Source organism: Mustela putorius, unplaced genomic scaffold, assembly GCF_011764305.1.
Source record: "Mustela putorius furo isolate JIRA1106 unplaced genomic scaffold, ASM1176430v1.1 tig00000929_pilon_pilon_pilon, whole genome shotgun sequence".
Classification (NCBI taxonomy): Eukaryota; Metazoa; Chordata; class Mammalia; order Carnivora; family Mustelidae; genus Mustela; species Mustela putorius.
Window position 1 is genome coordinate 5,866,317 of NW_025421520.1, and position 22,171 is coordinate 5,888,487.

At 60.2% G+C, this 22,171-nt stretch overlaps 1 protein-coding gene across 9 annotated transcripts in view; it reads left to right on the forward strand.

The window, feature by feature from the left end:
- KCNH2 (potassium voltage-gated channel subfamily H member 2) overlaps window positions 1-22,171 on the forward strand; it is a 61,394-nt gene that overhangs the window by 34,402 nt on the left and 4,821 nt on the right. For 6 of the 9 annotated variants that reach the window (XR_006608491.1, XM_045086383.1, XM_045086386.1 and 3 more), the window contains exons 3-9: window positions 12,542-12,706; window positions 13,734-14,177; window positions 14,716-14,927; window positions 19,358-19,786; window positions 20,286-20,673; window positions 21,013-21,212; window positions 21,645-21,897. Coding sequence is in view for 8 of the 9 variants with exons in the window: in XM_045086383.1 (XP_044942318.1) it covers window positions 12,542-12,706; window positions 13,734-14,177; window positions 14,716-14,927; window positions 19,358-19,786; window positions 20,286-20,673; window positions 21,013-21,212; window positions 21,645-21,897 (2,091 nt within the window). In the remaining variant the exon portion in view is untranslated. Of the gene's footprint in view, window positions 1-10,855; window positions 11,015-11,938; window positions 12,135-12,541; window positions 12,707-13,733; window positions 14,178-14,715; window positions 14,928-16,625; window positions 16,784-19,357; window positions 19,787-20,285; window positions 20,674-21,012; window positions 21,213-21,644; window positions 21,898-22,171 lie in introns of those variants that run through there. The other 3 variants (XM_045086385.1, XM_045086382.1, XM_004765935.3) reach the window with 3 other exon arrangements.

Here is a 22,171-nt window from a genome sequence, read left to right on the forward strand (position 1 = left end):
CAAACTCCGAGGGCAAGGCCTTCCGTCTGTGTTTTTTTGTTTTGTTTTGTTTTTTCACTACAATCTCCCCAGAACCATTATCAGAGCAGATCTGTTTTTATATCTGCCGGGCCGTGGAGTGCTAGCTAGCAGGGGTGGGCGGCTCCCAGTACTGGATGCCCGGCTAAATGTTTCACTCACATTATCTCGTGGAATCTTCACAACTCTGGGACGTACGTACTATTTTTATCTCCATTTTATGGATGAGGAAACTGAACTTCGGGGAAATTAAGAAACTTCCCCAAAGTCACACAGCTAGAAAGGAAGTGGCGGAGCTGAGGGATGGAACCACGTCTGTCCCGAGTGGAGCCTTTCCCGTTCTCACTCTGCTGTCACCTATGAGAAATGACCCCAAGTAGTTACAGGCAGATTATATACTGCACGTTACTTTATGTACAATTTTATTTTGGAAGTTCACAAACCATCGGTATAATGAAAAGAATGCAGATGCCTACGCCTCGGGTTCAGGTCTAACACCAGAAAGTGTGTGATATGGGAACTTGGTTACTGCCTTGAGCCTGTTTGTACTTCTAGGATAGTGTGCCTGCCCAGCCCCTTGGCAACAGGGACCTGGGTTCTTCTGTCTTCCCCATAGTGTTTGGGGAGCCCTCCTTCTTGCCCCAGGGAGGCTTTTTTGGGCAAAGATGGCCATGGGACCCCTCCTGCAGAGATGCTCACTTGGGATCTTGGTGACCTCGAGGATCACTTAATCCAGCCCACTTGCGTTACAGACGGAGAAACTGAGAAGCAGAGGTCCAGTTACCAGTTAATCAGTGGACAAAGTAGGATTAGAATCCAGGCCCCCGGCCCAAGCTCAGATTGTTTCCTTCTTCCAGTTACTTCTCCAAATGGGGCTGCCACCCAGAAAGTCATCTGTGCCTGCCCTCTTGTCGGCTCTCACCTGGTTTCTCCTGTTGGGCCACAGGCTGGCCTTGTCCCCCATTTGTCCTGGTACTTGAGGTCTGGGAGGGAGGCTCCCTCTCCTTCCCTTCCTTCTGCCTCAAACTGCTTAGCCCTGGGGCGAATCCCTGGGGCCCGGCCTGTGCTATGTTTGCGCGGACACGGGAGCTCGCACCTTTGTGCGCCGGCCAGGTAGGGAGGCAGAGGCCGGGGATGCCCGAGTGGCCCTTGTTTCCATCCAGGCCTTTTTCTGGTCTCTGCCTGGGCCAACCACAGGAGAGTGGGTTCCTGGGAAGGAGGCGAGGCCTCTTGCTGGCAGGCGCCACTGTGGCCAGCTGTGCCGTGTCGGTGCCTCTGGCCTAGCTCTGTGCAGTGTCAGGGCCTGGAGCCAGACAGCCCCATTATTTAGGTGCTGGGACTGCTGGGGGGTGGGGAGGCCGGGCTGGGGGTGGAGGGCGGGTGTGAGCCAGAGGGAGAGACTCCCGGGCCCTGTGTCTGTGCCCCTTAACGTCAGATCTGGCCCAGAGTAAGGTGGAACTGGGGACAGGGCTGGCAGGCGGTCATACTCCGACACGTCCCGGGGCCCGGTCCTGGCGGCAGGTGCTGCTGCTGCACACCTGTGTCCCTACATGACCCGAGAAGGGGCTGTGGGTCCCTTGGAGCACGGCTCCTCTTCCCTTGCTCCCTCATCTGCCGGGCTTCGGGGAGGTCCCCTACTCCTGTCCCTTTTGTTCTCTCTGCTCTTTGTTCTCCCCTACGCCCCGCCTCCCGCGGAGTCCAGCCCCAGAGACCGAGGCCAGCGGCCGCTTGTCTGCTCCTCTTCTGTCTCCCAGTGTTGGCCTCCCCGCCAGCTCCTGCCCCCTCGGTCTTTTATCTCCTTCCCCTTGCACCTGTCTCTCTTCTTCCCTCCCTTTGGCACCCCCGAGCCTGCCTTCTTGCCTCTCTTCCTCTGCCCCCCCCCCAGGCTGTATCTGGAAATCTCTCTCTCTCTCTCTCTCTCTCTGCCTGTTCTGGCCTGGTCTCCTTGTCCCCGTGTCCCCAGGAGCCTGTGCGTGGGTGGGGATGGGGGTGTCTCTAGAGAAGAGTCTGTCACTTCTCCACTCCAGCTGCAGGCCGGTTGCCATGGTAACAGGGTCAGAGGGCCCCCACTGCAACAGCTGAGCTGTGGGCTGGGGGAGGGGTGGAGACCAGGGGCCAGCCTGCTCTCCAGGGTCCCTGGTGCCCCTAGGGAGCCAGAGCCCCTGCGGTGGCCCCAGACTCACTGGTCTGTGGTCCCCAGACTCAGACCTCAACTTCCCCAGTGCTTGGGCGGACGCTTCTGGCACCAGCGGCCCTCCATGTGCCCCAAGCCATTTCCCCATTTCCTCCCTGTCCCCTGACATCAGACCCCTCACTGGGATACTCCCACACTCCGCCCTACTCCATCCTGGCCACCCCCTCCCCAAGCTCAGACAGCCACCCCCTCTGCCCCACCAGGTCGTGATCCTCAGGCTCCCAGACCCCATCAATTTGGTTGCCCCTGAAGGAATTGCATAGATTGGGTACCTAGGCAATCAGACGGAGATGGGTCTTTGGTGTGTCCTGTGTCCCTGCAATGGAGCAGACCAGAGTGATCCCCGGGGCAATGAGGGTGGACACAGGTAGCACCCTTCTCGGGGGGGTGGAAGCCTCAGGAGGGCTCGCTTGGGCCTTCCCTTCAAGGCCTGAGCAGCTTGGATATGGCGCCAGTGAGAGCCCCTGCCCCTTCCCCTGTCCCTGCATTGGTTGCCAGGAGCCAGGCACAGGGTCCTGAGGGGCTCTGCTGTCCCCAGCCAGCACTTTCTCTCCAAGGGCCCCAGGGAAGTGTCATTCCTGTGCTGGACTAGGGTGCCTTGGCCTGCTTGGGAGCTTGCTGGCCCAGCCCCAGTGCAGGGGTGAGTTGGTCTGTCAGGACTGAGGGTGTCCACCACCTCTAGCCCGCTCGGGGGTCTGGAGAGTGTCGGGAGGGTGGCTCCTCCGTGTTGTGTCTGCCGTCGCCCCCGGAGAGGAGCTGTGTAAATATTTGTGCCGAACGTCGTCATCTGCAGTGAGAGCAAAGTTTGACGGTGGCCTTGGGCTCTGGGGAGGGGGGCTGTGAGCGTCGGGAGGGCCAGTGTGGGGATGTGAGATGGGGGGAGACTCAGCCTCTTTGCTGCCCTGAAGTGGCTTCCAGGGTGGTGCGACTTGAGAGGTTCCAAGAAAGCCCTTTTACACTTAAACATCTCCTCTGACACTGCCCCAAATGCCTCCATCAGGGGAACCTTTGGTTTGGGTGGAGAATGAGCTTTGTTTTTTTTTTTTTAAAGATTTTATTTATTTATTTGACAGACAGAGATCACAAGTAGGCAGAGAGGCAGGCAGAGAGAGAGGGAAGAAGCAGTCTCCCCGCCGAGCAGAGAGCCCGATGCGGGGCTCCATCCCAGGACCCTGAGACCATGACCTGAGCCAAAAGCAGAGGCTTTAACCCACTGAGCCACCCAGGCGCCCCATGAGCCTTGTTTTTGAAAGACTTGTTTTCTCTCTTCACCCTCCCCTGTATGCAGGGGAATATGGAAATCAGCTCTTTCGTGTGAGGGACTTTAAGAGAAATGTTCCTCCCTGACCTGGGCAGGAAGGCCCGAAGAGGGTCTGTGGTGGGACACCTAGGACAGGTGACAAGACTGTTAGAGCCTCTGGATGAGCTGCTGTCCCTCCAGGTCCCCTCCTGTCCTTAGTCTAGGGGCCCATGCAGGTCTCCGTGCTGTGAACTGTGGTTGGCCTCAAATGGGTCCCTTCTCCCTTCAGGTCACATGCTTGTGGGACTAGAAGTACCCTGAGGGCCAGGAAGTGTCTTCTTGGCCATACTCTCCCTCACTCAAGTTCTGGGTGAGGTGGGCGTGTCTGGTGTCCCTCTGCTAGATTATGAGCTCCGCAAGGACAGAGAGCAGTTGTGTTTTGTTCTCTGTCGTATCCTTGTCTAGTGCTCGCTGGAGCTCCGTCCATACTTGCTGAAGGAAGGAAGGAAGGAACGGACGGATGGAATGGATGCGGTGGGCAGTGCAGAAGCCCTCTGCCGGGAGTCAGTGACTTGGAACAGTGTCTGGCTTAGTTCCAGACTTGCACCTGCTTGGCCATCAGCTGTGCCCTGCCCCTGCTCGAGACCCCTGCTTGCCTCTGTCTGTCCTTCTCCAGGCTTCTGCTGGCCCCGACTCCCGCCTCTCCCGCAAATCACTGAAGCGGCACGTTTGTGTCTCTCTCTTTCATTTCACTTTACTTCTTATCTCGCTCACCGCCCCGTTACCCTTCCCTTAGGCAACCGTTCAGATGTACTTGCTGGGAATGTGTTGTTTGCACGTATTCTCCCGAAATGTGTATTTTGTCTGGATACGTATAGGTTTAACTTGTGTAAACGAGACGTGCTACATGATATTCTGGTGCTCACTTTCCTTCCACGGGAGTGTGCCTTTAAGTCCCTCCAGTTGTTACTCGACATCTAGTCTGTAGTTTCATAGTCTTTTTTTTTTTTTAAGATTTTATTTATTTATCTGAGGGAGAGCATGAGCTGGGGGAGGTGTGGCGGGAGAGGGAGAAGCAGCTCCCCACTGAGCAGGGAGCCCACACAGGGCTTGATCCCAGGACCCAGTGATCACGACCTGAGCTGAAGTCGGATGCTCAGGAGATTGAGCCTCCCAGGTACCCCCACCCCCAGCTTCATACTTGATGGCATGTGCTGACCTCAGTTTACCTGCCTCAGTTTACCTGCCCGCTCTCCTGGGCAGCCATCTCCACATTTCCTCCATAAATAACGTTGCGGTCAATGTCCCCAGCCATGGCTCCTTTTGGGCTCCTGGGAGGATGTCACTGGGCCGCATCCCCAGGGGTGGAATTGCTGGATGGTGGTGGTATGTGGACACTTAATTCAACTAAGCACTGTCACACTGGGCACCAGCAGGGTGGCCCCACCCCGTAGCGCTGCCACACTTGGCGTGGTTATCCACTTTTCTAATTTTTGCCAATCTGATAGGTGAGAGTGATAATTTGCTGCCTTAATTTGCATTTCTTTGATACTGTGTTGAGTCCAGCACCTCAGGCTTGATCCCCTTTCCTGTTGACTTCCCTGAGAGTGGTCTGCTTGTATCCTGGCTCACTTTTCTAGCGAAGCCGCCGTGCTTTGTTCTCGGCGATTTGCAGGAGTTGCTTCTGTATTCTAGAAATACAAATGCTTACAGTTAAGTATTCAGCACGTGGATTCTAGGTGGTAATTCCTGTTGACTTGAGATGTTGCAAGTATCTTCTCCCATTCATTCATCCGTTAAACTTGCCCAACTGAGTCACTTCATAATGATACGAGTTAATATTCTTCAGGTTTGTTTGGGCTTTGGAAGTTTTGTTTAAGAAAAACTTCACCACCTTGCGGTTGCAGAGGGGTCCGTTTTCTTCTATTAATTTAATTGTTTTTCCTTTCTCGGTTGGCTTTCATCCATCCTGAGCCTCCCTCTGTGGTGTCGAGTACGGATCAAGTTATATTTTTTTCCGCATAGTGAGCCAGTGTTCCTAACACACCTAGTAAACAGCCTGTCCTTTTCCAATGGTTCGTGGGGCCACCTTCATTGTAAGCTACTTGCCTATCTATCCATGGGTCTGTCTTTGAGCTCTCTGTTCTGTTCTAAACATTTATTTGTCTGTTCTTGCACCAAAACCACATTAGGAGAACAACAGTGGCATTTAATAGTCTTAATCTGAAAGACAAATCTTCCCAAATCTTCCTTCTTTCTTCTTCTTCTTCAATATTGACTTGGGTGTTTACAGACCTCTCTTCTTCCTTAGGAGCTTTACAGAAAATATCTCGAGTTCTGGGAAAGAAAACCCCACTAGACTCCTGACTGGAATTAGATTAGTTTTATAGATTAATTTGGGGAGAATGGACATCGATATAATATTCGTCCCATCTAAGAGCCTGGACTGTTTCTCCATTTATCAGATAGTTTGTGCCCTCCCTCCGTCCCCCCGGCCCAGCCCGCAGGCTTTGTGTTTTCCTGGTCAATTCTAGTTACTTTACAGTTTTTGTTGCTGTTACAAGAGGGAGACTTTATTGTTGACTACCTATTTTCCTCGCTGTGCTGGTGGAAATACCGCCGTTGCTGGCTGACCTTGCATCGGCAGCCTCACTGAGCTCTCTTGTTTGTTCTAATTGTTTATCTGTTGATTTTGTTGGTTCTCTGGGGAGATGACCCTATCATTTGCAGATAATGCTGGTTTTCTCTGTCTGTATTTGGGTCATTGCCACATGTTTTGCTGGTGGGACGTTCCCCGTGCACTTGGATTTGTTCTTTGGAACGTCCCAGCATCCTGGGAGCTGGGTGAGTCCTGGAGGGATGACAGCTCTCCCCGTGACTGACCGAGGGATGGATGGCAGAGCTGGAATTGGGGTGGGTGTGCTCAAGGCATCCCCTGGCTCTTTGGGGTACACTGGGAGCCAAGGTGGGTGCGGAGTTCTGGAGCCTTGCAGAGCCCTGGAAGTGGGCAGGAACCCCAGGTTGCTTCCTGTTGGACCTCGGCTGTGTGCCCTTGGTGCCCCGTGGCAGGCTGTTTGGGAGTCACAGTGAAGAGTGCCGGTAAGGGTCTGAGGTTCAGAAGTACCACGCGTTTGAGGCTTCTGCTCTGGTCCCCTGTCCTGGTTCCTGGACCACCAGCCTTCATGTTCCATTCTTTTTTCTCTTCTTTCTTTCTTTCTTTTTTTTTTTTTTTTAAAGATTTAATTTATTTTTTTGAGAGAGAGAGTGCTAGAAAGAGAACATGAGCAGGGGAGAGGGGCAGAGGGGGAGAGAAAAGCAGACTCCCTGCTGAGCAGGGAGCCCAACATGGGGCTCAATCTCAGGACCCTGAGATCATGACCTGAGCTGAAGGCAGACACTTAACTGACTGAGCCACCCAGGCGCCCCTTCATTCTGTTGGTAAGTTTTAATAGCACTTCCACAAAAGACACCTTGATTGTCACCGTGGTTCCAGCCACTGTGTAGACTCAGGATGGGTTTGAAATGGGTAACTTCCGTTGTGAAAGGCCAGTTAGTCTCCCTGGATCTGAAAGGGAGCTTGCAGGGTGGGGAGGTCGCCCTGCCCACACCCATCTACGTGCAAGGCACTGCCCCGAGGACCAGTCCTGCTTACCCCACAACTCCTGTGAAGCCAGGCCGGCCCTGGCCTCAGGGCTCTGTCTTGGGTGGGGATGCTGGGAAGAAGGAAGCTCACCCCAGAAGCCCGTATACAATTATCTCTGCAATTAGGGATATAGTTTTAGAAATTCTCAAAGAGAAACATCACCGTGGCCACATGGAGCAGTCAGCAATGTTTTGGTCGATGGGAGCCCTGTGGGTCCAAGGGGATGGCAGGAGCGGGAAGGAGGGGGGCTGGGGCTCTGGGGCAGGGGTGCCGCGTGAAGCTGGGGTGCGCTGAAGGGGCTCAGGCAGCACGTGGGCCCCAGCAGGGGTGGGAGGGAAGGTGAGCTGAAAGGTCTGAGTTGGCTGGGATCAGGGGGATTTCGGGAGGATTCTGGCGGGCGGGAGTGGAGGGGCAGACTCCAGGAAGTAGGAGGGGGAAGGTAGAGCTTGGAGGCGGAGAAAGAGCTCTGGCGAACGAGCTGTTGAGCAGCCTTCTGCACGTGAACGTGGCCTAGTTTCACCTTCCCAAGGCTTCAGAAGTCATGGCTCCCAGCTTATAGACGTGTGGCTGTGTCCCAGGAGGTCGATGGGGCTGGGACCCGGAACTTGTCTAGAAAGGACTCTTCTCTCGAGGCTGTTCCAGTGTCCCTGGGGAAAGGTGGCACAGGCAGGCCATGGGCTGTGGGTTTGCAGGGGCAGGGGTGGCAGTTGGGACCACTGCACGGAGGCCCCTGAGGCCCTCTCTATGACCCTATGAATCCCTGGGAAGATGTCAGGCTGTAAGGGCTGGGGGAGGGGAGCCTGTATCGTCCTGTGGTGGGCATTGGACTTTGCTCAGCTCCTGGAGTCAGGGGCAGAGGCCTCTCTGTCTCTGTCACACACACACACACACACACACACACACACACCCACACACACCCACACACACCCACACACACCCACACACACTGGCTGGCCTCTCAGGCTTCCCTGCTCTGTCCCCGGGCGTGCAATGTCCCTGGCCTTGCCTAGGCCCCCGGCTGCCCATGAGAGTGGTGTTAGCGACACGGTGGCCCCTGGCCAGGAGCAGCTCCTGCTGCATCTTCCTGTCGCCGCCACCAGGCTAAATATAACCTGACACTGCACAGCCCTGGGCCGCCGGAGACAGCCTCTCTGCCTGGGGGCGGACAGGGAGGACTGGAGCCCCAGCCTCCTGCCCTCAGTGTGACTTTGGGCCCAGCTCCTCCTGCCGGGAGGCGACTGGGGTGAGGAGGGCTGCCTCCCCGAGGTCACCTTCCCTGCAGGATCCCAGCACCGTGCCTCGTTACAGCTCTGGATGCTTCCACAAGGCCATCTGTCATGTCATCTGGCATCCAGGGCAGGAATCACTTATCCTTGCAGTGCACACGGGGAGACTAGAGCTCAGAGAGGTGGGTGACCTGCCCACCGTCACACAGCAGTTGCCCTGTCCCCGGTTGGGGCCAATCAGCTCAGCTCCGTGGGCTCCTCCCTCTGCCTTCTGCCTGTCCTCCCCCATCTCATGTTGGGCTCGGAACTCGGGTCCTTCTGAGTCCTTGACTCAGTGAGGGCAGGGGCTAGGGTTGTTTTGTTCGTGACACCCCAAATGTTCACATGCATGTGCTCAGGGAGAATTTGTTGGGGACAAAAAGCCACCCTCAAAAAAGCAGGGATGACATCTGGTTTACAGATGACCAGCCAGAGCCTCTGACCTGAGGAGCCTGTCCAAGGACACTCAGGGTCACTTGCAGTCCTCCCTTTCCCCATCCTCCTCGTGCCGCCCAGGATGATAAGGCCTGCCCCTGTTGAAGCAGAACCTGGAGCCACGCCAAGGGCAGGGTGCCCAGAAGTGGGAAATGGGGTTTGGGACTGTGGGTGGGGGCCCGGAGCCTTGGATGGGTTGGGGTGCAGGGCAGGGATGTTGCCCCTGGGTGCCCTGCTGGGCATGGGGTTGCACCAGGGAAAGAAAGCCAGCGTTGTGTTCTGGTGGGTGACAGTACCTGCTGCACTTGCCGCGCCCCCCCGCCACCCCCTTTTCTTCTCTCCTTCATGTCTTGCTGGGAGCTGCATAACCTCCACGGGCCATTAGGACCCGGGGCACAGAGGAGCCTGTCAGAGGGTGACTGTCACTCACCGGTGGACTCCCTGGTCCTCGGGTCCGTCCCCACAGGGGCCGGGGGTGCCCCGTGCTCCAGGAGGCAGGTGAACGCTGGACACCCAACCTTCCAGAGTCTTCAGCTGGGGAGGCTGTGAGCGGGCTATTCTGCGTCAGCCGCGCCAATGTGGCTGGCCCGGGGGTCTCTCCCTTTCCTCCTCCTCCCATTTATCAAGCCTTCCCTGGGGCCCGGCTCCTACTTCACGTACGTCATGCCATTCATCCCTCAAGCCCCGTGGGGTGGCCATGATCTTCCCGTGTCACCAAGGAGCCCCCGGAGGCTCGTGGAAGGCAGGTGACTTGCCCAAGGTCATTCGGAAGCAATGAACGGCGGCCACCTGACTGTGCAGACGGTGTGGGCTTCCTACTTCTCCCCTCCAGTTTGTCCCTTCCTGGCTGCTCCGGGCGCCGGTGGCCCCGGGAGCGTGGGCCGTGCCTGCCACAGAGTGGCTCTAGGCGGAACTGCAGGCCGGCCCAGCTCTGGGTCCTGTCGGCCTCTGCTCAGGGGGAGCTGCCGGCCCTGGGGGCCCACCGAGGTCGGAAGAGGAAGCAGAGCAGAGCGACAGGCAGGGCCTGGGGGTAGGTGGGCACGGGGCTAGGGGAGGGCAAGGTACCGTCTGGTCCTGTGTGCGCAGCGCCAGCCCAGGGGTCCCCAGGAGGCGGCTGAGCTGCCGACTCTGGTCATTTCTTCTCTGCCGTGAAGTTGGGCGAAGGTCAGAGCCCCACCACACACCGGCTGCAATCCGCTCCGTGCTGATGCCCGGCTGTCCTGTCTAACCTTCAGCTGCCCTCAGTGACGCCCACCCCCCCGTCATGCCAGCCAGTGACGGGATGGGGACCGCTGGCAGCTCCGGCTGGGGATGGGTGACGGGGCTGTCCGTGGAGGACCCGGCTGAGCTGGCTGGGCAGTGGGAGGCAGAGCCCGAGAGTCCTGGCTGACTTGGGGCCACCAGCTCTCCTTCTTCCTTCCATGGCCCCCTGAAAATAGCAGCTGGAGCCTACCCTCCACCCCCCAGCCCCGCAGCCCTCAGGCAGGACTCCAGTTCACATTTTTGGAATAACCAGGGCTTCGACAGGGTTATTTGAAAGGAAAAATTCCTTGAATGTCGAGGAAGGGAGAGGGCCAAGGGGGCCTCGCGTGTGAGTGTGCGTCTGGAGTGGGGAGCCGGTCGGTACCGCAGGGGGGCTCGGGGCCGGAGATTCTGCAGCCCTGGCAGGCAGGGTGGCAGTTCAGGATCCCAGGGTCCCGGGCTCCCTGCGGTGCAGAAGGCAGAGAGGCCTGAACGGAGCGGGCATGGCCCTTGAGGGCTGGGATTCAGACTTCTGGGGCTCTGTGCTGGGGACAGAATCCCCAGGCCAGCCTGAAGGGTTGGGCTCATTTGGGTTCCAGACTCGTGGAGTTTTCTGAGACCAGTTTCCTTGTGAGGAAGGGGAATCAGGACCTGGATCACTGGGGGTGCCAGGGGTGGGTTTTGGGGGTCTCCAGGGCTCAGGTTTCCTGGTCTCTGGCCTCTCCTTAGTCCTGATGAGGGCCAGTCCCTGTTCAGGCCGCTGCCGGCCATCACCATATTAGGGCATAAATTCTAGGCGGGCTGTGTGGGTGCCAAACAGTCTCCAGCTGGGCCCGGCCCCAGCGGCCCCAGCACCACAGCCTGGCTTTAGCCAGGCCATGTCAGAGGCCGGAGGTCAGGGGACAGCTGCTGGAGGGAGACCCTGACAAAGCCCCCAGCTCAGGTCTCACAGGCCAAGCCTGGAGGGCCGGGATGCGGTGAGTGGAAGGGCTTTGGGGTGGGGCAGAGAGTTCCTGGCCAGCCCCTCCTCTGGCCCAGCCCCCCTCAACCCCATGCTGTCCTGTCCCAGTTGGTTTCAGAGGATCTCCTTCTGCTAGCTCGATCCCACAGCCCTTAGAAGTGCCGATCTGCCTGCCTCTCCCGGCCTTCCCAAGCCAGGGAGGACTCATGCCCTTTGCACCTGGCCTGCTCAGCTGAGGCTCAGCGCCCAGGGCCTTGCTGGTGGGCATCAAGCACTAGCCCAAGTCCAAGGCTGACAGCCCCGAGTTTGTTGGCCTCAGTTCAGCACCCACACGCCCTTCCCCTTCTTGACCCCTTCCCCACTACCCTGTCCCTCACAGCCGCTGCCAGGGCCTGCTCCCTGGGGCATGGGTCTAGGTGCTGGGCCCTTCAGAGGGGTGGCAGACCCGGGGAGTAAGGCCCCTACAGTTCAGAGAAGACAGATGAGCACGGGGGAGCCAAAGCAAGGAAAGAAGTCTCTGCCCTAGAAAGAGAGGGAGATGAGGAACTTGTCTGGTCCCTGTGGGGTCCAGAAAGAGGGAGGAACAGGCTGTTTCATCCAGGAGGGCTTCCTGTAGGTAGGGGTTCTGAGCTGGGCCTTAGGCAGAGGCTGAGAGTGCCAGGGTCACTTTCAGAAAGCGACAGAGAAAGCGGTGAGGGGACGGTGCTCTGCACAAGGAGCAGAGGTGGACTGGGTGCGTTTAGCCTGGGCGACTGATCTCACCTGGTATTAATAGGGGCTCTGGTGGCCAGAGAGAGAGAGAGAATGGGAGGGGAAGAAAAAAGTCAAGGAACAAGAGAGAAAAATGATGGGAAGTTGTAGAAGCAGTGCTTCTCAATTCTTTGTTTAAAGATCACTTTATTTCTATATATCATAGATCAATCCTTTTGTGAAACACAAAATCACACGCTTGGCAATGGTGGCGATACCAAATTGTGCCTGCGGTTTCGAGATTGTCCTCAGCTTCTGCACCCAGCTTGCAGTGGAGTGGCCCAGCCTGATGTGGGGACGGAGGGACTGCCAGTCCCTCTATCGTGTCCTGGCCACACCGGGCCTTGCCCTAGACTCGTTTCCTCTTCACAACTCCTTGAGAACAAGTGATTGTTATTCCCATTTCAGAGGGGTGGGAGAGGTGGCCCAGGGAGGCTCAGTCATTAAGGGAGGGGGAGGAAAAACCATGAGGGACGAAGCAGAGCTGGAACGGGAGCCCAGAGGTCCTGGGCCTGAAGTCTGCGGCCTTCCCTGGGGTGCTAGACTGCCTGGCACGAGGGACAGCAAGGAAAGACCAAGAGGCGAAGGAGGGGCGAGCAGAGAGGCCCTGACAAGGAGCAGCACACTGGAGTGGGCAGACGGAGGGCAGGAGCTCCGAGAGGCAGGCCCATGGCCCAAGGAGGGGCCCGGGCAGGAGACGACAAGGAGGAGGGGCTCGGCAATGGCGGTGGGGGCCGTGGCGCAGGCAGGGACCTGTTCCGAGTGCCACAGCGGCCATGTCCTCGGCTTGCAGGGAGCTGCTTCCTGTGCCTGGTGGACGTGGTGCCCGTGAAGAATGAAGATGGCGCCGTCATCATGTTCATCCTCAACTTCGAGGTGGTGATGGAAAAGGACATGGTGGGTTCCCCGGTCCGAGACACCAATCACCGTGGCCCCCCCAGCAGCTGGTTGGCCCCAGGTGAGTGTAGCCGTGCTCTCAGGTCCCTTTCCCGAGGCCTTGAGGCTCCCCAAGGCCAGTGCTCTGCAGGAAGGGGTACTGGGGGGTACTCCTTTCAGAGGCTGGGGAGAGAACACCAGGGATATGGCCCAGTCCCGTCTGGCTTGGGATGGACAGATGAGTGGGGTGACGGATTGAGCCTAGATTCTCAGGTCCTTGGGACAGGACTCTACCTGGTTTCCTAGCTGCTCCCCCACCCGCTTGGGTTCCTGGACTGGTCCTGTATTGAGCCCCAGGAATGGGGGATTCAGCCTCCCCACATGGCTCTGGCCACCTCGGAGTGGCTCCCCTGCTCAGAACACTCTGTCTCTCTGGGACGCCGCTCCTGCTCCCTGTGTTGCTTCTGTCCCCCAGTCCTTGCTCCTGGACTGACCTGCTCCCTGCTCTGGCCTTGGCTTTAGGAAGAGGATTTGAAGGGAGCACACACCCTGCCTAGAGTCAGGGAGGCCCTGTCGCATTCTCCTCTGACACAGAAGCTCCCCCTTCCTCCATGATGTCCTTTTTGGGTTTAATTTTGATTTCCCCTCAGAGTCTTGGCAAAAGGTTCCAGCTCTCGGTTTCTCAAGCTCCTACATTGGGGTCTGGCCTGAAGGCCATGACGTTAATCCTCCATGCAAATGCAGGCCGTGCCCTTTACCAGGTGACCTCTAGCACATCTCGCAACTTGAGTCTAAACTGGGGATAAGACACCCACCTGCCCGGTTGTAAGAGCTGAGCATAGTTTATGTTGAGCCCACCATGACCTGCGAGGTTCAAGAAATGGTAGTTAATTATTGTCAGAGTCTCAGATAAGATTGTATTCTGGAGGTCCTTTGAGACTTGGGTTCAGTACAACCAGAGTTGGGGTGAAGGGGTGCCGGCTGCCAGGGCTCCCTCCCCAACCCGTCCACCTCCCTCCCGTTGGTCGGTGGCTGGGGCCCAGCTCCCAGGCTTCCCTGCTGTGGGCTGCTCTCCTGACGGTGGTCACATGCCTCTCCTCTCTCCGCAGGCCGAGCCAAGACCTTCCGCCTGAAGCTCCCTGCGCTGCTGGCCTTGACCGCTCGGGACTCCTCCGCGCGGCAGGGCGGGGCGGGCAGTACGGGCGCCCCAGGGGCTGTGGTGGTGGACGTGGACTTGACACCGGCGGCGGCGCCTAGCCGCGAGTCACTGGCCCTGGACGAGGTGCCGGCCATGGACAACCACGTGGCGGGGCTGGGGCCGGCAGAGGAGCGGCGTGCGCTGGTGGGCCCTGGCTCCCCGCCGGCCGGTGCGCCCGAGCCGCACCCGTCTCCCCGGGCTCACAGCCTCAACCCCGACGCGTCGGGCTCCAGCTGCAGCCTGCCCCGGACGCGCTCCCGGGAGAGCTGCGCCAGCGTGCGCCGCGCCTCGTCGGCCGATGACATCGAAGCTATGCGCGCAGGGCTGCCCCCGCCACCGCGCCACGCCAGCACCGGTGAGGGCCCGGGAGCCCTGTGGGGGAAACTGCCCCGCCGCTTCCCCACCGGGGCCTGCCCTGTTGGGCCCCCAGCTTCCCCCTCTCAGCCCCAGCCACACAGGCCGGGAGATGGAAATCCCATTAAGCACTTACTTAATCCCATTAAGTGGCCTTTTACTCCATTAAATGTCCATTCATCCCGTTACATTCTTCCACTCACAGTCTTTGCTGGCTGGTGGAGCGGCTGGCCCAGGGTGGCCCGGAGTGGGGATGGCGGTGGGGCACGTGTGAAGGGCCGGAGAGGCCTCCGGGTCCTGGTCCCACCTGGCCCTCTGGCCGGCACCCAGTGCTGTGGGTCAGACCCGATGGAGGATCTTCTTCCTCCCTCTCCTTCCGCCTGTCTCCTGAGTTGGCCTCATTGACTCATGGTGTCCCGTGGCCTAGTTCACACAGGGCCTGGTCTCCACCTCAGCCTGTTCCCCGGACTTGGCTTTCCCCTCCACCCTCTGGCGGTGCGCCCCCGCACCCCCTGACCCGATTTTCCCCTCCACTCCAGGGGCCATGCACCCCCTGCGCGGAGGCCTGCTTAACTCCACGTCTGATTCCGACCTTGTGCGCTACCGCACCATTAGCAAGATTCCCCAAATCACCCTCAACTTTGTGGACCTCAAGGGGGACCCTTTCCTGGCTTCGCCCACCAGTGACCGGGAGATCATAGCCCCCAAGATAAAGGAGCGGACCCACAACGTCACCGAGAAGGTCACGCAGGTAGGCACTTGGCACCCTGACTTTCCTCTCACCTTGGAGGAGCTTATAGGGGTGGGAGTGGGCTGTGGTCAAAGTGGGGTGACGGGGGGGTCCGGTCTGTCTGGTCACTAAGGGCCTCTGGAGGGGGGGAGAGGGTTTCAGAGCTGAGGTAAGAGAGAACAAGTCCAAAAGGTCTTGAGAAAGGGGGACCGCAGGGGAGCAGAGGTTGGGAAGGGAACTTGGACCAGACCAGATACCGAGAACAGGTCGATGGGGCACAGGGAGGACCGGGCAGGGGAGGCGGGGTGAGCCAGAGAAGGCAGTCCCCGGGGGTGTGATGGGGTCTGCTCACAGGGCGTGGTGAAGGAAGCGTGGGGTAGGGTAGAGGCAGACCTATGAAGATTTCAGATTAGAAGGGGCCATGGAGGTCAAGACTATGGTCCCTGATTCTTCTAGGCCAATGTGATAAGCTAGGTGGAGGGTGGGGGTCCTGTGCTAGCGCCAGAATGGCTGGGAGGTACCCGGCCTGTCCCTAAACCATGGGGAGTGTATGATTGGGGGTGCACAGACACAGAGGGACCAGGTCCCCAAATCCCGGTCCAGAGAAGACTGCCCACCTTTGGAGGCGTTGCCTGGTACCACCACCAGGCTGGTCTCCTGTCCCCTCCCGGCAGCAGGCTCGCTTGCACCGCCAGTCCATTCCCACTCATTCTTGATGTCCTGGCCTTGGGCGTGGGTCAGGAGTGGGCATCCCTGCAGTGGTGGAGGAGCCCGGGACCGCGGGGGCCGCTGTCCCACACCTCCTGAGCCTCAGTCTCTGTGGCTCCCTCCTGCCCCTTGCACGGCCGCACCCTGAGCTGGCCTGAGTGAGGGCGCGGCCCCCTTTCGCTCCTGTGGTCGCTGCCAGCCTCCTCGGCCCTCCTCCTGGCCCTGCTCCCGCTGCCTCTGGCTCACTGGGCTCCTGCCAGGTCTCCAGCCCCTTGGCCTTGATTCCAGAATGTTTCCCCTCACCCCAGGCCCCCTGTCTGGCTGCCTACCTCGCTCCCCCTCCTGCCTCTGCCCCTCTTCCCACCTGGAGCCCCGGGTGTGTGCCCCGCTCCCGGGCCTGCATCGTGTGCCTTTCGTGGTGTGGTCTTGGCGTGGTCCTGGGCGGTAGCACGCGTGTGCGTTCCTGGCTTTGCCTGTCACCAGGCGGTCTCTCCATCTCTGGGTGTCTGTCTGACTCTGGCTGGCTGGGCACTGGACCGGCGGGGCGGGGGTGTCGGGGAGACCATTAATCTGCGGTGACAGGCCTGGCTGCCGGGGGAGGGGGAGGGGCATGGGCTGCGGGAGCGGCTGCAGCAGGAGCCCTGATCGGGCTGCGGGGGAGGGGGCCGCTGGCCAGCACGAGGCGGGGCGGGGGAGCCCAGTGTGGCAGGGTGGGGGTGGGGACCTGGGAGGAGGGGCCGGCCGAGGAGCCGAGGTTCCGACCGCGGCGCTGCTGCTGGGCTGGCGGCGGGCAGAGAGCGGCACCCTGGCAGCGGGGCCCGCACTGGGGGGCCATGGGCAGCCCGAGCCAGGAGGGCTGTTGTCCACACTCACTGCCAGGGTGACCCTGGCCCTGGGGCCCAGCCCCAGCGACCCTGGCTTCATGCCAGAGGCTGTCCTGGAAGCCAGGCCGCCAACCTCTGGGGCGCAGCCTGGGCTGGGACTGCTGCTGGGGTGCAGGTGAGGCACTGGCCGGGCCCTTGGGCTCCAGGGCAGGCAGGCTGGGGGGAGCCAAGTCCTCCATGGCGGCCCCAGCAGGGAAGGCAAGCAGGACAGGGGCTCTGCAGCCCAGGGCCCAGAAGGGCCGGGTGAGGCGGGCCGTGCGCATCTCCAGCCTGGTGGCCCAGGAGGTAGGTGACCCCCTCTACCCCCAGCCACTTCCCCCTTCCCTCCCTGGGCTGGGGTACCCAGACAGGCACTGGCAAGTTGGGTGCAGCCTGGAGGGCTCTGGCTCCTGGGCTGGGCTGGGAGAGGGCTTCTGAGAAGCAGGTCAGTCTGGGGAGCCGTGGGGTCCGCAGCTCTGCTCATCCCACTGCTGGGCCCTGCTCGCTCTCATCCAGGCCTGCTGGGCCTGGGTGGACAGTGTTTTTCTTGCCGGGGCTTCCTTTCTTCCATGGCTTCTGTGGCGCACAGTCCTGGCTCCAAATACAAAAAGAGAGGGAGAACAGGAATGAAATGCGTGCCCAGAGAGGGTGACGGTGGGCGAACGGGGAGGAGAGAAGCACGGGGGGCCGGTGAGAGGCTGCCAGAAAAGTTCCGGGTCCCTAAAGCTCCCCACCAGGTGCTGGCTTGGACACGGGGCGGTAGGGAGAGAGGCTCGGGCTGGTTCAGGGGTCCCGATTTGGAGGCTGAGGCTGAGCAGTGCGTGGAATCAGGGGCCACCGGATGGTGGTGAGGGCAGGCTGAGCTCAGCCACCTGGGTCACCTCTTCCCAGGGGCGGGTGGCTGTGTTGCACGCCTCCCAGCCAGGGAATAGGTATGTGTATGGGGGGTGGTGGAGGAGAATCCTACCCACGGGTGACGACCCAGGATTTGGCTGAAATAAGCTTCAGTATTCTGTGGGACCAGAAGTCAGGGTAGGGGTTGCAAATCTGGGCCAAGGCCATGCAGTGAACTGGTGGTTGCCGAGCACAGCCTGGCCCCTGTTGGAGGGGGTCTGTGGATCCAGGTCTTGAGTCCCAGGTGTGTCCCCTGAGTGTGCATTTGAGCAGGGGCATTGTGCGGGTCTTGCTGGTGCAGACTTGGGGAGGGGCAGGGTCGTGCCAGGGTGGTGCCAGGGGTGTGGTCCAACACAGTCCCCAGGGGGCTTGGCTTCTCAGGCTTGGGGAGGAGCCCCGTCCAGGGGCAGCTACCTTCTGCCCTCCTTGTCCTTGGGGGCCCTGGCTGGTTCTTTCTTTAGTCCTCACTTGACCCCTGAAAAGCCATTGGCTCTCGCTCTCTGCCTTAAGGAGCAAGTAGCTTGGGCTGAAGGCAGGGAGAAGTGGGGGCCTGGAAGCCCCCATGCTCCCTCCCCTCCCCTGACTGCAGCTGCTTCCCCAGTCATCAGATATCTCTGACCTGCCTTGCCTCCCGCAGGGTGGCCAAATCCCCAACCATAGCCCGTGTTATCTTCCAGTTACTTCTTCTAAGGAGATGCTCTCCGAACAGTCCACCAGGGGATGGTGGGTCCAGGGGATCCCTGGCTTGAGTGTGAATGGGCATCTTTGGGGGTTCTACCCACCCTGACTCTTCTGGCCCAGAGGTGTGAGGATGTGGGGCCTGGGCTCACAGTACTTCCTGGAGTGAGGCCAGCAACCTTGGTTCTCAACAGTGTGGGTGAGGCCTTGGGCTGGGTGTCCTGGGGATGGCAGTGCCAGGCCTGGAGGACCTAGGGACGGAGTCGGGGGTTGAGTCAGATGTCTGTGGGGGAGGATTCCGGGGGGCAGGGGGAGACAGTAGGGGACAGCCAGGCTTCTGGCCTAGTGTGGGAAAGCTGGCCTCGGTTCTTCCTAGTTTTTGCTTGGGAAGAGAAGGGCACGGCTGCTGGCGTGTGGTGGGGATGGCAGGCCTGCCTCCGCCTGACTATTGAGCCTGTGCAGAGCTGGGTAGGACACTTGGGAACGTTCGCTGGCTGTGTTCATGTAGGGACGTCTATGGCTGGCTTAGGGCTTCTGTGGGCCTTTGTAGGAATGTGGGAGGGCAGAGCTTGAGGGCGGCCCTGGGTCTGGGGAGAGGGGCTTGGTGGGGGTGGGGGTGGCAGGGGTCTGTGCCTTGGTCTCTCCTCCAGGGAAGCCAAGGGGCCTGAGTCTGGGTGGCTGGTACCTTTGGGCCAGCAGCAAGGGGACCTTTAGCCTCTCACTCCCTGGGCCCCCAGGAGTAGCAGTGCCCACCACCATTTTATGTGTTGAAGTTATTATACCTCTTAGGGTTGTCACCCAGGTTTGGAATCTTAGCGCTTGGAGCATTTTCTATGCTGGGATCATGGTGCTTGTGAGTGCTGTGTGTGTGTGTGTGTGTGTGTGTGGTGTTTGGGATGGGGGTTGGGCAGGGTCCTCTCCGGGAGTTATAACCAGGGGGATGGGTGTGTATCACTGGGATGGGGTGGGTGGGGTGGGGAGAGCCGTAGGTCTGGGTATGACTGCCTGGTGTCCTGAGCTCAGGTGACCAGACAGTAGGCCCGTGAGCTGCAAAGTGAGCTGCGTCGGAGAGGAGTAGCACCCGAGCCCCCAGGTGGGCAGGGGCCATAGCCACTTGGCTGAGGGACTGGTCTCCTGACCAACGCTTGCTGGTGTCTCCCTTCCTCGGTCTGGAGGAAGTCTCTTGCTGGCTTGGTCTCTTCTCTGGAGGCCCCAGCAGAGATGACGCCCACTCCTACTGTGGAGATCCCCGGCACTAGCCTCCAGGGGTACGTCACTCCGGCACCTCTGCCCTCTCTGCCCGTCCAGGTCCTGTCCCTGGGTGCTGACGTGCTGCCCGAGTACAAGCTGCAGGCGCCGCGGATCCACCGCTGGACCATCCTGCACTACAGCCCCTTCAAGGCCGTGTGGGACTGGCTCATCCTGCTGCTGGTCATCTACACGGCCGTCTTCACACCCTACTCGGCTGCCTTCCTGCTGAAGGAGACGGAGGAGGGCCCCCAGGCCCCCGACTGTGGCTATGCCTGCCAACCCCTGGCCGTGGTGGACTTCATCGTGGACATCATGTTCATCGTGGACATCCTCATCAACTTCCGCACCACCTACGTCAATGCCAACGAGGAGGTGGTCAGCCACCCTGGACGCATCGCTGTCCACTACTTCAAGGGCTGGTTCCTCATTGACATGGTGGCCGCCATCCCCTTTGACCTGCTTATCTTTGGCTCCGGCTCTGAGGAGGTCGGTTGGCCGGGAGGCAGAGGCCGGGAGGGCAGCGGGAGGTGGAGGGGCACGGGGAGGCAGTGAGAGAACGGGGGCCACGGTAGGTGCCCCAGCTAAGCCGTGGCCACCACCCCTTTCCATGGGAGCCACTCACCAGATCCAGAGGGGCTGCCTTCTTCTGTCTGTCTGTCCAAAGCGGCCGCCATGTTCAAATCACACAGAAGTGGCCTGGGAACCGGGGGCAGTTCTGGCCAGGTGCCTCAGGGTGGCTGTGGGACCCTTCAGAGTCCCCTTCTCAGCAGGGGGACCCCATGAGCCGTGTCATCACAGGGCTGGCGCAAGGCTTAATGGGACCCTGTGCCGGGCTTAGGGAATGGGGGGTGTTTCGGTCATTAGAAGGTTCTGGGAGGAAGTGTTTGGGGATCTTTCTCTAGTGACCCCAGGGCTGCAGCGCCCCCCGACTCCTCCTTTGCCCCCACACTGAAGGTCTCCCCCCGCCCCGCCCCCGCCCCCGCAGCTGATCGGGCTGCTGAAGACGGCGCGGCTGCTGCGGCTGGTGCGCGTGGCGAGGAAGCTGGACCGCTACTCGGAGTACGGGGCGGCCGTGCTCTTCCTGCTGATGTGCACCTTCGCGCTCATCGCGCACTGGCTGGCCTGCATCTGGTATGCCATCGGCAACATGGAGCAGCCCCACATGGACTCCCGCATCGGCTGGCTGCACAACTTGGGGGACCAGATCGGCAAACCCTACAACAGCAGCGGCCTGGGTGGCCCGTCCATCAAGGACAAGTACGTCACAGCCCTCTACTTCACCTTCAGCAGCCTCACCAGCGTGGGCTTCGGCAACGTGTCCCCCAACACCAACTCCGAGAAGATCTTCTCTATCTGTGTCATGCTCATTGGCTGTGAGTGTGTCCCTGGGGGTGGGCGGCGGGACAGCGGCAGGTGTTGGGGGTGTTGTGTGGTGCCTAGTCTGGGAGGAGCCTGTGATGGAGGAGAGGGAGATGCCACATGGGCTAGAGGGGGGCCCTGGGACATGAAAGCAGCAGGGATGACCGTTGGGGCAAGTTTGGGGCATGTTTGGGGCATGAGGCAGAGCCCCAGGGCGCGTGGACCTGGGCTTCTGTGTTTGTGCAGCTCTTGTGTGTGCTCAGGCGGAGCTGTGACTGCGTGTGTCCCTGACCCGGGGCAGGGGCGGGCAGGGTCCCTGTGCTGACGCCCGCTCCCCCCCGCCCCGTCCCCAGCCCTCATGTACGCCAGCATCTTTGGCAACGTGTCCGCCATCATCCAGAGGCTGTACTCGGGCACCGCCCGCTACCACACGCAGATGCTCCGCGTGCGGGAGTTCATCCGCTTCCACCAGATCCCCAACCCCCTGCGCCAGCGGCTGGAGGAGTATTTCCAGCACGCCTGGTCCTATACCAACGGCATCGATATGAACGCGGTGAGGCCCCGGACTCCGAGGAGGGCTGGAGGTGGCTGGCCGGAGGGAGCAAGGCCGCAGTGGGACTTCTCTCGGGGCCGGAGCACCCTTGACAGCAGCACACTCTGCCATTCGGGGGTCCCAGTTAGCACTGTGAGGGCCCCTGGGAGAGGCATTCTCCTCCTTCTGATGATGGAGCTCGCTTGCCAGAGCTCTCTCGCCGCAGGGCAGGCCAGAGCAGGCCCTTGCACAGAGGCGAGGCTTTGAAACCTTCCAACAGCCCCAGGCAGGGATGGGTCTCGACATTTTACCCAAAAAAATGGAGGCTGAGAGCAGCAGGGCGGGTCATCCTCACGGGCACTTGGCTAGAAGGGATGGACCCTCTGGTGCTCCTCCCAGGGTCTTGGGCTGGGCGCCCGAAGCTAGGGTGCTGAGCCCGGCCCCCGCCCCCAGGTGCTGAAAGGCTTCCCCGAGTGCCTGCAGGCGGACATCTGTCTGCATCTGAACCGTTCGCTGCTCCAGCACTGCAAACCTTTCCGAGGGGCCACCAAGGGCTGCCTGAGGGCCCTGGCCATGAAGTTCAAGACGACACACGCACCACCAGGGGACACGCTGGTGCACGCCGGGGACCTGCTCACCGCGCTCTACTTCATCTCCCGGGGCTCCATTGAGATCCTCCGGGGGGACGTCGTCGTGGCCATCCTGGGTACGGCGCTGGGTACGGGTGTTGGGGGGGGGACCCAGTACTGGGCGGGAAGGGCCTACTGAGGCCTGAAGAGGTCTGAACTCCTCGAGGGGACAGTTGTTGGGGCTGTGGACCCAGGCCTGCCTGCAGGGACCTTGAGTTCCTTTAATTCGTCAAAGCCTAGGCCCTCCAAGGGGGAGAGGGAAGAGGAGCCCCGCATGGGGTGGGGCTGCTGAACTTGGGGGGTTCTTGGATTCTGTTCCCCCTCAACACTCTTGCTGCCTTTGAAGGCAGG